The sequence below is a fragment of the Molossus molossus genome, unplaced genomic scaffold (genome assembly GCF_014108415.1).
Source record: "Molossus molossus isolate mMolMol1 unplaced genomic scaffold, mMolMol1.p scaffold_m16_p_11, whole genome shotgun sequence".
Classification (NCBI taxonomy): domain Eukaryota; kingdom Metazoa; phylum Chordata; class Mammalia; order Chiroptera; family Molossidae; genus Molossus; species Molossus molossus.
In genome coordinates, this window is record NW_023425346.1 from 47,263,661 (window position 1) to 47,276,430 (window position 12,770).

At 33.1% G+C, this 12,770-nt stretch overlaps 1 protein-coding gene across 5 annotated transcripts in view; it reads right to left on the bottom strand.

Moving 5' to 3' along the window:
- The window catches only part of LOC118625237 (sodium channel protein type 1 subunit alpha), a 126,427-nt gene that overhangs the window by 26,831 nt on the left and 86,826 nt on the right, over positions 1 to 12,770 (bottom strand). For 4 of the 5 annotated variants that reach the window (XM_036254021.1, XM_036254018.1, XM_036254019.1 and 1 more), the window contains exons 13-18: positions 12,535 to 12,667; positions 11,489 to 11,727; positions 10,038 to 10,211; positions 8,760 to 9,116; positions 6,828 to 7,310; positions 662 to 782 (exon numbers count right to left, since the gene is read on the bottom strand). In XM_036254021.1, coding sequence (XP_036109914.1) covers positions 662 to 782; positions 6,828 to 7,310; positions 8,760 to 9,116; positions 10,038 to 10,211; positions 11,489 to 11,727; positions 12,535 to 12,667 — 1,507 coding nt within the window. Of the gene's footprint in view, positions 1 to 661; positions 783 to 6,827; positions 7,311 to 8,759; positions 9,117 to 10,037; positions 10,212 to 11,488; positions 11,728 to 12,534; positions 12,682 to 12,770 lie in introns of all 5 variants that reach the window. The other variant, XM_036254022.1, reaches the window with a different exon arrangement.

Sequence of the window (12,770 nt, forward strand, 5' to 3'; positions counted from 1 at the left end):
GATGTGTACAGTTTATATAGGACAGAGAGGGAGACAATAGATATCAGGCTTTGAAGAACAGATCACTAAATAGAGAATATTCAAACATATTTATCTCTTTAAAACTCAAATTCCCCAGAAAATCTGACCGTGGTAATTACTATTCATGGGGAAAACAAAGCTTTTAAAACTATTGTCCACATTGTACCAGGTTCAACTAGATATTATTCAGTTACCAGGTACTGAGCAGTACTTATTTCCTGTTTCATCCAATAAGCATTGGAAAATGATGACGTCATTAAAAATACAGTTTGTCATTTGCAGCTCATTTAATTTTAACAGTCAGAAAGTGATTTTAAATGCAAATTCTATGTATGAGAATTTGGTTGGTGTTTAAGATGCCAACTTGTGAAATTACCATTTTATTTTAAAACAAGAAATTAGTTACTAATTTTGATTATATTACAATATTTTTCTCCATGTTCATGATCCCTTCCACATAATGGGCAGAGATAACTGAAACATGACAACAGATTTTAAATCTGTTAGCATATTAGAGGTAATTGAAATAGACCCACTACAGAGTTCTATTTCATTATGAGTGGTCTATTTTGGGTGACCTAGAGCTAAAATAAACCTCACTCTATAAATGGAAGATTATCCTGAGGGTCATTTCCTTTACCTTCAGTGAAACAGGCTTCAGGTTCAAGGGTTTCCTCCGGCTCCACCACAGGCTGTTCCTCTGCCGGTGCACCAATGTCCACGGTGCTGCCTTCAGATGAGCTACTGCTTTCATTAAGTTTCTGTGCGTGAGATGGACATAAAAAGTAAATCACTTTGATTGTGGTAACTAATGAGTAGCCTACCAAGAAAATATTATTATTATAAACTGCTTTTGAATTCTCTTTGAAATGAAGAAACTTTAAATTTAGAGCCCAAGTGGGATTGAACAAGAAGACGAAATAAGGAAATCATGTATATTAACTTCTTTACCACAACTCACAATGTAAAGATGAAATCCGATTGCTGTTTTATTAAGTTACAAATGGTCATGAGAAACATGTACTGAGCAAACCATTGTTCTTTGACTTAGAGAAGCCCCAATATTTGTTTAGGAGCAGATCTCTTAATTTTCACATAATTAGAGTATTTTCTATGATTTCACTATTAATTTCTAGTTTAACTGCATTGTGATTAGATAATAACCTACATAATGTCTTCTATTTTGAATTTATGGCAATAATAACCCTATACAGTACCCGCTGTTCTGAATTTATAGGGGTCCACTTTGAGATCCAGTATATTGTTAATGTATGTAAATATACCATGGGCACTTGAAAATAAGAATTCTCTGCAAATACAATTTTTGAGATAATATACAATTTCAGAATATTTACTTTTATTATGTATATTATTCAAATTATTGGTGTCCTTATTACTTTTTCTTTGTTTTATTCAGGCTAAAAGCATGTTATTAAATCCTCACAACTAGCATACTGTACTTTTATCAATATATTCTTATAGTTCTCATTGTTGAAATCAAAGATGATGTGGCTCGGAGTAGTTCATTTGATTGGAATAATAGCATTATTACTCAAAAGGGAAAGGAAAGATTTTTAAATATGAGCAAAGAGTCTATTTCTACAATAATACATTAGGTATAAATTCAGATAAAATTATAAAGAAACGGAATAACATCAAATCTAAAATATTCTCAAACAAGTATTTTATTGATTTAAAAACCTATAAATTAAAATTTTGTTCTTAAATTAAATTTTTTTTTAATTCACCTAATAAAGCCACTGGTTCTCATAGTTTTTGAGATTAATAGACTATCTTAAAAATCCATTTTAATATTTACTAAACCATTAATCAACCTTTAATGTACTAACTTCCAAAATTAGCTAGTTTGTTTGAAAATATGTATATTGTCACCCAAGATTTTCAACAGCTAAACTCTACACTGACTTGTATTCTCCACGTATTTTTGGCAGGCTGACTTAGCAAGTGAGCCTAGAGAATGAATGGACCACATCATACCTGAGGCATTTAATTTGCCTCCTTTAACAACCACTTAATAGCTATAACCCTGATGGTAAGAACATTTTCCTCCTCAGTGGCTTTATGCAACATTTTTTCTTTTTAAAAAATGTTCACTACTGAAGCAAATGATTTTGACTCTGAGCATGAAAACAAAGTGAAGCAAATAAAACACTCCATAGTTTTTTAAGAGTAAATAATTAAATGATATTTTCTTGTTCTCTGACTTGGTTTTAGAATGTTTTTGCTTTTATTTTAAACTTGGGAGCTTTTATAGGGTTTAACAGGAGTTCAATTTATAATGTGCTAAAATATATTAAAAAATAAGCCTGGAATTTAAGGTTTAAAAGAGCACAGAATATGTGTGTATATATGTTATTTTTGAAAAATATTAATTTGTAAAGCTAGACATGTATTATTTTATTTTTTTGTTTTATTTATTTATTTATTTATTTATTTAATTTATTTATTTAATTTATTTATTTAATTTATTTATTTTTGTTACAGATGTTTCTCCTTTTTTCCCCACTGATTTCTCCCTCCCCCTCCTTCCCCGCCCTGTCCCCAGCTTTGTTGTCCATGTCCATTGTTCATGCATACACGCATATAAGTTCTGTGGTTTATCTCTCCCCCACCATCTCCTCTTCTGGGGATTGTCAGTCTGTATCCCACTTCCACGTCTCTGGGTCTACCCCATTACTCAGACTGTTATGTTCATTATATTCCACAAATAAGTGAGATCATATGATACTTGTTTTTCTATGTTTGGCTTGTTTCGCTTAGGATAATACTTTCCAGATCTTTCTTTCTTACAGCCGCATGGTACTCCATTGTGTATATGTACCACAGCTTTTTTATTCATTCCTCTACTGATGGACATTTGGGCTGTTTCCAGATCTTAGCTATTGTAAATAGTGCTGCGTGACATGTATTATTTTAAAGGTGAACTTTTACTATAGTTATATATTTAAGATATATATCTTAAAACATACATAAATGAGGTTCTCTACAACCTCAAAAATATTGATATTTCATTGTATACATAGTGCATTAGTAAATATTTCTAATGTACACTATGTATATTAAAATTACCTTTAGTAAATACTCTCAAGAAAACAGCCATATAATATCAAAGGAAAAGACACTGTACTGAGATTTAGTATTTTCACAGAGCATCTAGAAAGGTTGAATATTGACTCATTAATTCCCACATCATTTTTTTGTTGTTGTTCAGATAAAGTGGGAGGAGAGAGAGGGAGAGAGAAAGAAACATCAATGTGAAGGGGACACATCGAGTGGTTGCCACCCGCATGACCCAACCAGGGCCGGGGACAAACTGCAACCGAGGTACGTGCCCTTAGCGGGAACCGAACCCAGGTCTCTCCAGACCGCAGGCCAATATCCAACCGCTGAGCCAAACTGGCCATGGCAATTCCCACATCATTTTTAAAACCCAGTTGATATTTTCATCAAGCTGTATGTCAGAAGCACAATCTTCAGAGGATTATGCATATTTACTAAGTATCAAATTGTTCTTATTAATTGTGAAATCTAGTGTTAGTCAAACACTTGCTCAGAGTAGGGGGGAAAGTGGAAGAATAAACTCAATATACTCTAAATTATGCTTTAACATAAATTTTTGTATCAGTGATTAGATGTAAAGTAACAAAAGAAACATAACATCCCATCATATATTGGACCAACAGAAAATTATTATAATGCATATAAGTTAGACAGCCTCTCTCCCCAAAAGTCTACTGAATTCATTTACAATTCCCAGGCTAGAAAACAAAATTGTAAACCAAATCAGTAATTTCCATTGTGGAATTCACTTTGCTGAATTGAACATAGTCACCAGTGTTCTTTTGACATCAATTTTTAATGTTAAATAACTTATAGTTAACAAATATTTAATGTGTCTACTGACTAGGCAAACTGTATGATGAAAGGGTTGAGTTCTGTTTGGAGTCAGACAAGCTTGGGTTTGAATCCAATGACTAGTTTTATGAACTTTTATGCAATGATCTTGATTCCTTAAGCTTCAGTTTCTACTTTATAAAATAGTCCTTACTTCACATAGTTGCTATAGGGACCAAACAAGATAACACATGGCAAATGCTTGGCATGTCTTACTGAATAAATGGTAACAATTTTAATAACAGTATTATATAGTTTGTAACATATGTAATTGCTAATATTTGACATTTTCAACTACCAAAAATATTAATACATATCCAACACCAAAATTAGGTCCTAAAAAATAAAATAGTGACTATAATAGACCTGTTACCTGACCCCATAGATTCACAATCAGTGGAAGAGACAGATAAGCTAACAATGACCACACACTGTAACAAGGTTAGTGCAGGGTATCTTGAGAGCACCACATAATTCAGTCTAAAAAAGGGCAGGGTAAAAGAAAGTTATATTTAGAACCAGAAGAATGAGTTGGTGGGGTGAGTCTGGTAAAGGAGGAGTGGATAAAAGAATATTCCAGACAGATAAAACAGGCATAAAGATAAAAACCTGATAAAACATAGGGAATTTTAGGAAATGAAAGATCAGTGAACTTAGATGGGAAGGGTGGGAAGTACTGCTACCTGAGGCTGGAAAGCATTTGACCAAATCCAACATCCATTCATAATAAGAATGTTCAGTATACTAGGAATAGAGAGAAACCTCCTCATCTGATAAAGAATATCTACAAAAAAAAAAAACCCTGTAGCTAACATTATACATAATCATGAGAAACTAGAGATTTTCCATTAATGTTAGGAACAAGGAAAGTATGCCCATTTGCATCACTCCTTTCAACATCATACTGGAAGTCATAGCTAAAGCATTAGGAGAAGAAAAGGAAATAAAAGGAATACTGATTGGGAAGGGAGAAATAAAACTGTCTTTTTTGGCAGATGACATAATAACTTATGTAGAAAATTCAAAAGAATCGACCAAAAAACCCTTCTGGAACTAGTAGGTGATCATAGAAAGGATGCAGGATGGAAAATTAATCACTGTCTTATATACAAACATTTAACAAGTGGAATTTGAAATTAAGTAAACAATACCATTTACATTAGCACATCCAAAATAAAATACTTCTATATAAATCTAATATACTGTATAAAGATTTATGTGATAAAAACTACAAAACACTGATGAAAGAAATCAAAGAACTAATAAATGGAGAGATATTCTATGTTTATGAGTAAAAAGACTCAATATTGTCAAGATATCAGTGCTTCCCACCTTGATCTGTATTGATCTATAGATCAATGCAGTCTCAATCAAAATCCCAGCAAGTCATTTTGTGGATATCAACAAACTGATTCTAAAATTTATATAAAGAGGCAAAACACTCAGAATAGGTAATACAATGTTCAAGGAGAAGAACACAATTGGAGGGCTGACACTACCCAACTCCAAGACTTACTATAAAGCTACAGTAGTCAGGACAACATAATATTGGTGAAAGGACAGACAAATAGATCAACAGAACAGAATAGAAAGCCCAGAAATAGACCCACATAATATAGTTAACTGCTCTTTGACAAAGGAGCAAAGACAATACAATGGAGCAAATATAGTCTTTTCCAACAAATAATGCTGGAATAACTGGACAGCCACATGAAAAAAAATCTAGACATAGAACTTATACCCTTCACAAGAGTTATCTCAAAGTGGATCACAGACCTAAATGTAAAAATGCAAAACTTTAAATGTACTCCTAGAAGATAACCCAAGAAAAAATGTAGACAATCTTGGGAAAGACAATCACCTTTAAGATACAGTACCAAAATCACAATCCATGAAAGAGACAATTGATCAACAGAATTTTGTTAAAATTAAAAATTTCTGCTTTGCAAAAGGCACTGTCCAAATAGTGAGAAGTAAAACCACAGACTGGGAGAAAATATTTGTAAAAAACAAAGCTGATAAAGGACTGTTACCTAAAATATGCAAAACATTCTTAAAACTCTACAATAAGAAAACAAATAACTTGATTAAAAGTGGGTCAAAGACCTTAACAGACACCTCATCAAAGAATATATATATATGGCAAATAACATATGAAAAGATGCTCCACATCACACATCACCAGGGGAATGCAAATTAAAACAACAATGTGATAAGTAATACCACTATATACCTATCAGAATGGCTAAAATCCACAACAATGACAACACCAAACTGGTAAGGATATGGAGCAACAGGAACTCTCATTCATTGCTGATGAAAATGCAGAATAGTATAGTGTAACCACGTTGAAAGGCAATATGATAATTTCTTACAAAACATAACTTACCAGTAATATGATCTACCAATTGTTCTCCACCCAAATAAGTTGAAACGTATGTCCACACAGAAATCTTAACATGGATATTTATAGCAGCCTTATTCATAATTGACAAAACTTGGAAGCAACCAAGATGTTATTCAGTAGGTAAACAGGTCAATAAACTGTGGTACATCCATAAAATAGAATATTATTTAGAAACACTACATAATATTGTATTGTATGGATGTACCACAGTTTACTGAGCCATGAAAAGACACAGGAAGAAATTAAATGCATATTGCTACATAAAAGAAACAAGTGTGAAAAGGCTATCTACTATATGACTCCAACAATATGATTGTCTGGAAATGGCAAAACAATGGGCATAAATCTTTTGATTTCTCAGTGAAATAAAACTTTATATAATGGAAAAAAATTCTAGATGAAAAATATATAATCGCAAATACAGGCAATATAATACATATATATACATCCAAATTCATACCTACCCACTACTAAAAAATCTTACCTCTTTGCTTTCTTCTAGATCCGATTCACTACTGAAGTCCTCTGTGTTTAAATTCTCAAAATCAGACTCTCCTACAGCAATTGGTACAGTCACAGTAAGACTGGGATTGTTTATAAATGACATGTAATCACTTTCATCAATAATGTATTTTTCAACACTGCTGCCAGGGGCTATTCCACTTATGGTTCCATTTACATCTTTAAGATAGCCATACTCTTTCCCAATTTCTGTTGTATGATTGGACATACAACTGTCTTTCGTATTGCGTAGATCATCAAGTGGTTTAATTTCATCTAAAATCTTTTGTTTTCTAACAAAAGATTGTTGAATAAATTCATATATTTTTCTCTTCACATAAGCGATTCCTTTATGCATCCTTTCCACGGCAATTTGGAGATTGTTCATTTCATTATCATCATCAGTGGCTGCAAGGTTGTCAGCACTAAATGAGCTCAGAAGCAAGGCCAGAAAGAGGTTCAGGACCTTAAAAATAATGCAAACATGAGTATAATTTCAGTCCAATATGAAGAAGAGCAGATTGAGATCACTTATTCCTCTAAGTGCAGAGGAAACTGTAAGTTCTAACAACTAGATGAAAAAGGAACACCAAGGCATAGTGAACAGAAACTGGGAGATCTGAATTTGTGATCTTGCTCAGTGGCTACTTCACTATACACACATCCTTAGACAAAGAGATGATTTCCGTTGGTCTCAAGTTCTCACACTTATAAAATGAGAAGCTGAATGAGATGCACTAATGTTTAGTTAAGTTTAAAATTGTATGATTATAAGAAAACAGATTGATGTATGTACTTATACAAGAGTCCTAAACTTAAAAATCATTAGTTTGCAATTATGAATTTAAATAAATTCCATACTTTCTTTATTGATAAAGAATGATCTTGAATTAGACATTAATTGAAAAATGACCATTATGACCCAGAATGAGAATTAGGTGTTTAACATAGGCATTGACACTTGATTTCTTTTTTTTTTAACTTTTTTTCTCCTGTATTGATTATAGAGCGAGAGGAAGGAAGAGGGAGAGATAGAAATATTGATGAGAGAGAACATCAATTGGTCATCTCCTGCATGCTCCCCACTAGGGATTTGGCCTACAACCTGGGCATGTGCCCTGACTAGGAGTTGAACCAGTGACCTCTTGGTGCATGGGTTGATGCTCAACCATTGAGCCACACTGGTAGGGCAACACTTGATTTCTTAACCTATTACGTTTTCCACACCCCACTAATTGGATTAGTTGACTGATTAGTAGAAGTGTTTATAAATAATCCCTAACATTCCCATAATACTGGTACATTAATGTATATGTTCTTTGGAATGTATTATATATTTCTCTACTGTAAAAACAATATTCCCAACTTAAGATAGAGAAGACTTGGTCAGTTACTCCATTTAGATAATATCAGTACTTATTAGCCAACCCTTGTTTTGAATGAGGGCCACTAGAGAATTGGCTAGCCCCAGTTGGCTAATGTATCTGCCATATGACAGACAGTGACTGAATATTGTTGCCATGAAGGAGCAAGGAAATGCTAAACTCTATGAACACTTAAAGGCTCCACTTTTTAGTCCTAAACTAGCACATAAGATTGGGTTTTCTATAAATTTTTTTCTGACTTCTTCCCTTGTCTCTGCATGTTCCCAACATCTTATTAGGCCTGTCTTCAATATGAGACTGTATAAGAATTCACATAATAAGTGTGATGAAGTGATTGACAAAGTGGTGTTGAGCATAATTACTGTAGGATCCCTGCTATATTGCTGTGTTGTAAAAATGAAACTACAAGCATATCTAAGGTGAGAGATTTTTTAAATGATTAATCATAGTTTCTGTGTTGGATAAAATGGTCACCATTCTGTTGTGCTCTCAATCTTTTTCTTAAATACATATCTTAAATGAGCACATACCACCAGGTTTCCAATCACCATGACCATCATGAAGACAGTAAGGCACATGGCTTGACCAGCGACCTCCATGCAGTCCCACATGGTCTCTATCCACTCTCCACACAGCACGCGGAACACAATCAGGAAGGAGTGGAAGAAGTCATTCATGTGCCAGCGTGGGAGCTTACAGTCACTGGCAATCTTGCAGACACAATCTTTGTAGCTTTTACCAAAGAGTTGCATGCCGACCACGGCAAAAATGAAGACGATGATGGCCAACACCAAGGTTAGATTTCCCAGAGCCCCCACTGAATTGCCGATGATCTTTATTAGCATGTTTAATGTTGGCCAAGATTTTGCCAATTTGAAAACCCGGAGCTGGAAAATAAAAAAATTAATATATGTAATCGTGGTCTTTAAAATTATTATATATATTATGGTTTACCAAGAAATGATGATTAAAATTGAATCTGTTAGAATATCAGCCCTGCCTTTCAACACTTTCAGCTCATGGCTCATTTTGGATCCTCTAACAAGAGGTTCTTCCATATTTTAACCATGTAGATCATTTTCCCGAAGAGTAAGTGATTAATGATTACTTGGGGTCCAACTGTCCTTAATTTTTTGTGAAGGTGGTTATAAAGCATACCACTAATATTAACATTTGAATTGCAATAATTTCTGCTGATATTTATTTGTTCACAGCATGCAAAGTAACATCATATTGAGCCCTACTATAAGTGGAGAAAAGTGTTTATTAATCATTAATGATTCTTTGGGCACTAACATAGCTAGACATGCCTGCATTTTAAAATTTGGACTATTTCCCATTATTATAATTCTTTTCCTGATGTGCCAGAACATATATGTGAATCAATGGGCATATTAATTAATGCTACAGATTTCTCTCGTGATTTTTAGAAAGGAGCATGTTTTTCAGAAGTAGAATTAGAAAAAGTTTCATGCACATCTTGTATCTGATCATCATCCATTGCTGCAAAGTGCTGCTTATATTTTCAAGTTACTACTAAAATATGATAAATTTTTATTAAAAATATTTTTTAGATACATAAATATTAACTGTATGAGTCATCTCTAGAAACAATAATTATTTAGAATGGTAATTGAAAAATATATTAAACTTTCCATGACTATGCTTTTTGCAATAAACATGGTTTTTAAAAAATAAGTGTGACATTGCAAATGTTACACAAAAACTTTAAATGTTAATGTTAATTGTTGTATGTTCAAACCTATGACTGTGTTTTTGGACAGGTTTTTGTTGTTGTTTTTATTTACCAATCGGAATGAACGGAGAACTGATAATCCTTCCACATCGGCGAGGCCAAGTTCTACCAGGCTAAGCGTCACAATAAAACCATCAAAAATATTCCAGCCTTCTTGGAAATAATAGTAAGGATCCATGGCAATAACTTTCAGAAACATTTCTGCTGTGAAGATTCCAGTGAAAACCTAAAATCAAAACAAAATTACTCTAATTCCATCAGATAATGACAAAGTAGAATGACACAATATTTGCCCGTAGAACAAAATGTTTATGCTACTTTTCCCATAATGATTCTATTGCTAGCTTACACTTGTAGAGTAATTTCTATAAAAGGCTCTCATATACATTATTTCACTTTATCCTTATAGAAGTTTATTGAGTGGCTAATGCAGGTATTATAATTACGTTTTCTGATGATGGGTCCAATGATTTTCTTGATATCATACAACTGGAAAATGGGGAAACTAGTGAAAACATGAGTGAAAAGCTGTTTTTAACAGTGTTCTGCTCATTACATCAAACTTCCTTTCTTCCAGACTTCATACAGAACAGATACTAACAAGACTGCGCATAAACAGTTTTATTTATCTATAAGTTTATTCTCATTTCCCTCAAATCAGAGAGTTATTATGCGTGTATATCTATTATTATATGTGCATTACTATTATCAATTAGTTATGCACAAGAAAAATTTATTTCCATAGTATATACACTTGAGCTTTCATATGTAAATACCATAATGCAGGATGTTTTACTTTTTATCATCGAAATTCTATTATCTCAAAACAAGGATTATGGAAAATGCATGCATTACTTTAGATCCTTCTTTCAGCAAATAAAGGCTAATATTCCTAAGCCGAGTCAACTGACAAACACTTTAATAATTTGTTTTTTAAGCACAGAAGAGAAAGAATTAAGTGGCAACCTTTGCCCAAAATGGTCTTGTTAATCATATAATACACAAAATGTACTGGAAGATTTCAATATTTTATAATTTTGATATAGAATATATGGATACAACAATACATGTCCTACCTAGATCCTGGAAGTGGAAAAGCTGGAGACATTTTTGAGTGGTTAAATTATTGCTTATAATGATGATGACTGAGCAAGATAAAAAGATCAACAATTTTATTTTAGCCTTCGACAGGTAGAGGAACTGTGATACTATCATTTCAAAAAGGATGTCCTTCAACTGCTTCTGCACCTTTAAAAAGTTATAACTATCAACATTGACTTTTCAAATAGTCCTATGCCTATTACTCTCTTAGTTTTTGTCCTGACATTAAAGGGCTATTATTGTTGGCAAAATGTTTAGTGTAGCCAGCTAGATACAATTCCTCTCTTTTGGGAGCCAGGAATAGGAAGTGTAGTAGAAAAACTGCTATACGCTATTAAGTGTAAATAGTTTCTCAAACACAACATTTAAAGACTGAACACATTTACCTTCCAATATGCTTACCAAGTTTCCTACACTAAGCACATTATTGAAATGTTCCGTCATGGGATAGTGCTCCATGGCCATGAAAAGAGTATTTAGGACAATACAGATGGTGATGGTCAGATCGACAAATGGGTCCATCACAACCAGGTTGACAATATGTTTCACTTTCAACCAATATGGTGAACAGTCCCAGATTAAGAATATGTTGGAAAATTTGTACCAACATGGTGGGCATTTCTGCCTGGATTCTTCAAGTTCTAGATTAAAAACATAAGCATAACCACCAAAAGATTTATTTTATACACACATTTATTTCAGATCCACTAGATTTCTTTTTAGTAATCAACACATTTCCCTTTGCTATGAAGTCAACCTCTTTTATACTTAAAAAAAAAAGCCTAAAGTATGTATTCCTTAGACTCCCAAAGATATTTCTTTAGACATACACATCAAACAAAGGTAACAAAGAATAGTGTTTTTTTTCCTTGTATGCATTGATAATGTGGCTCAGCACTTAGCCTTAAGTTAAGTGAATAAAGTCTCAATAGAAACATGGATTGGGGTAGTGCAGATACTGTGTGTACTTCTGCGTTCGTATCTGGCTGAGCTATCATCCCCTGGCTCAAAGAGATAGGGTAGGGATCAATGTGAGCCAAGAATCATCTTTTAAATGTATTTTTATTTCGTGAAAATGGCGTACTCCTCTGCTCCAATCTTGAGACTATTTAAGGTTGATGTTGGAAGTCTTAAACTAAGTAGTTCTACTTAGAAGAGAAGATCACTATGACAAATGATATTAGAAACCACTAATAGAAATGCTTGTTGTTCACTTTCAAGGAGTTTCCACATACTGGAAAACATTTGTTAGAGGTCCAATATCATTGAATTTAAATAAATTTTAAAAGCTCCTAGAATTTATAAGTAGGTATAACAAATAATAACTCTTGAATAAGATCTATTATATTCTCTTTAGAATATACTACTTCTAATGCACAGAGATATTTATTTCAAAAGAGACAAGTTTAGTAAAATTAATTGAAATGGAAGTGGAATTTGTTACAAACCTTCTACTGTATTTGTTAAAATGCTGGCTATACTCATTGCTCTTTGCCTTTGTGAAGGATCTTCTAAAAAGTCCATGGATACATGGAAAGAACTTGACCGTCTTTTTCTCATTTCAGTTTCAGTGGTTGTTCCCTGTAAAGAAAATTCTGATGTATTAAATAATTAACTTGAGCAATTGGATAAGTAAACACTAATATGACACAGTGAATTTCATGAAACACATGCATCATGCACT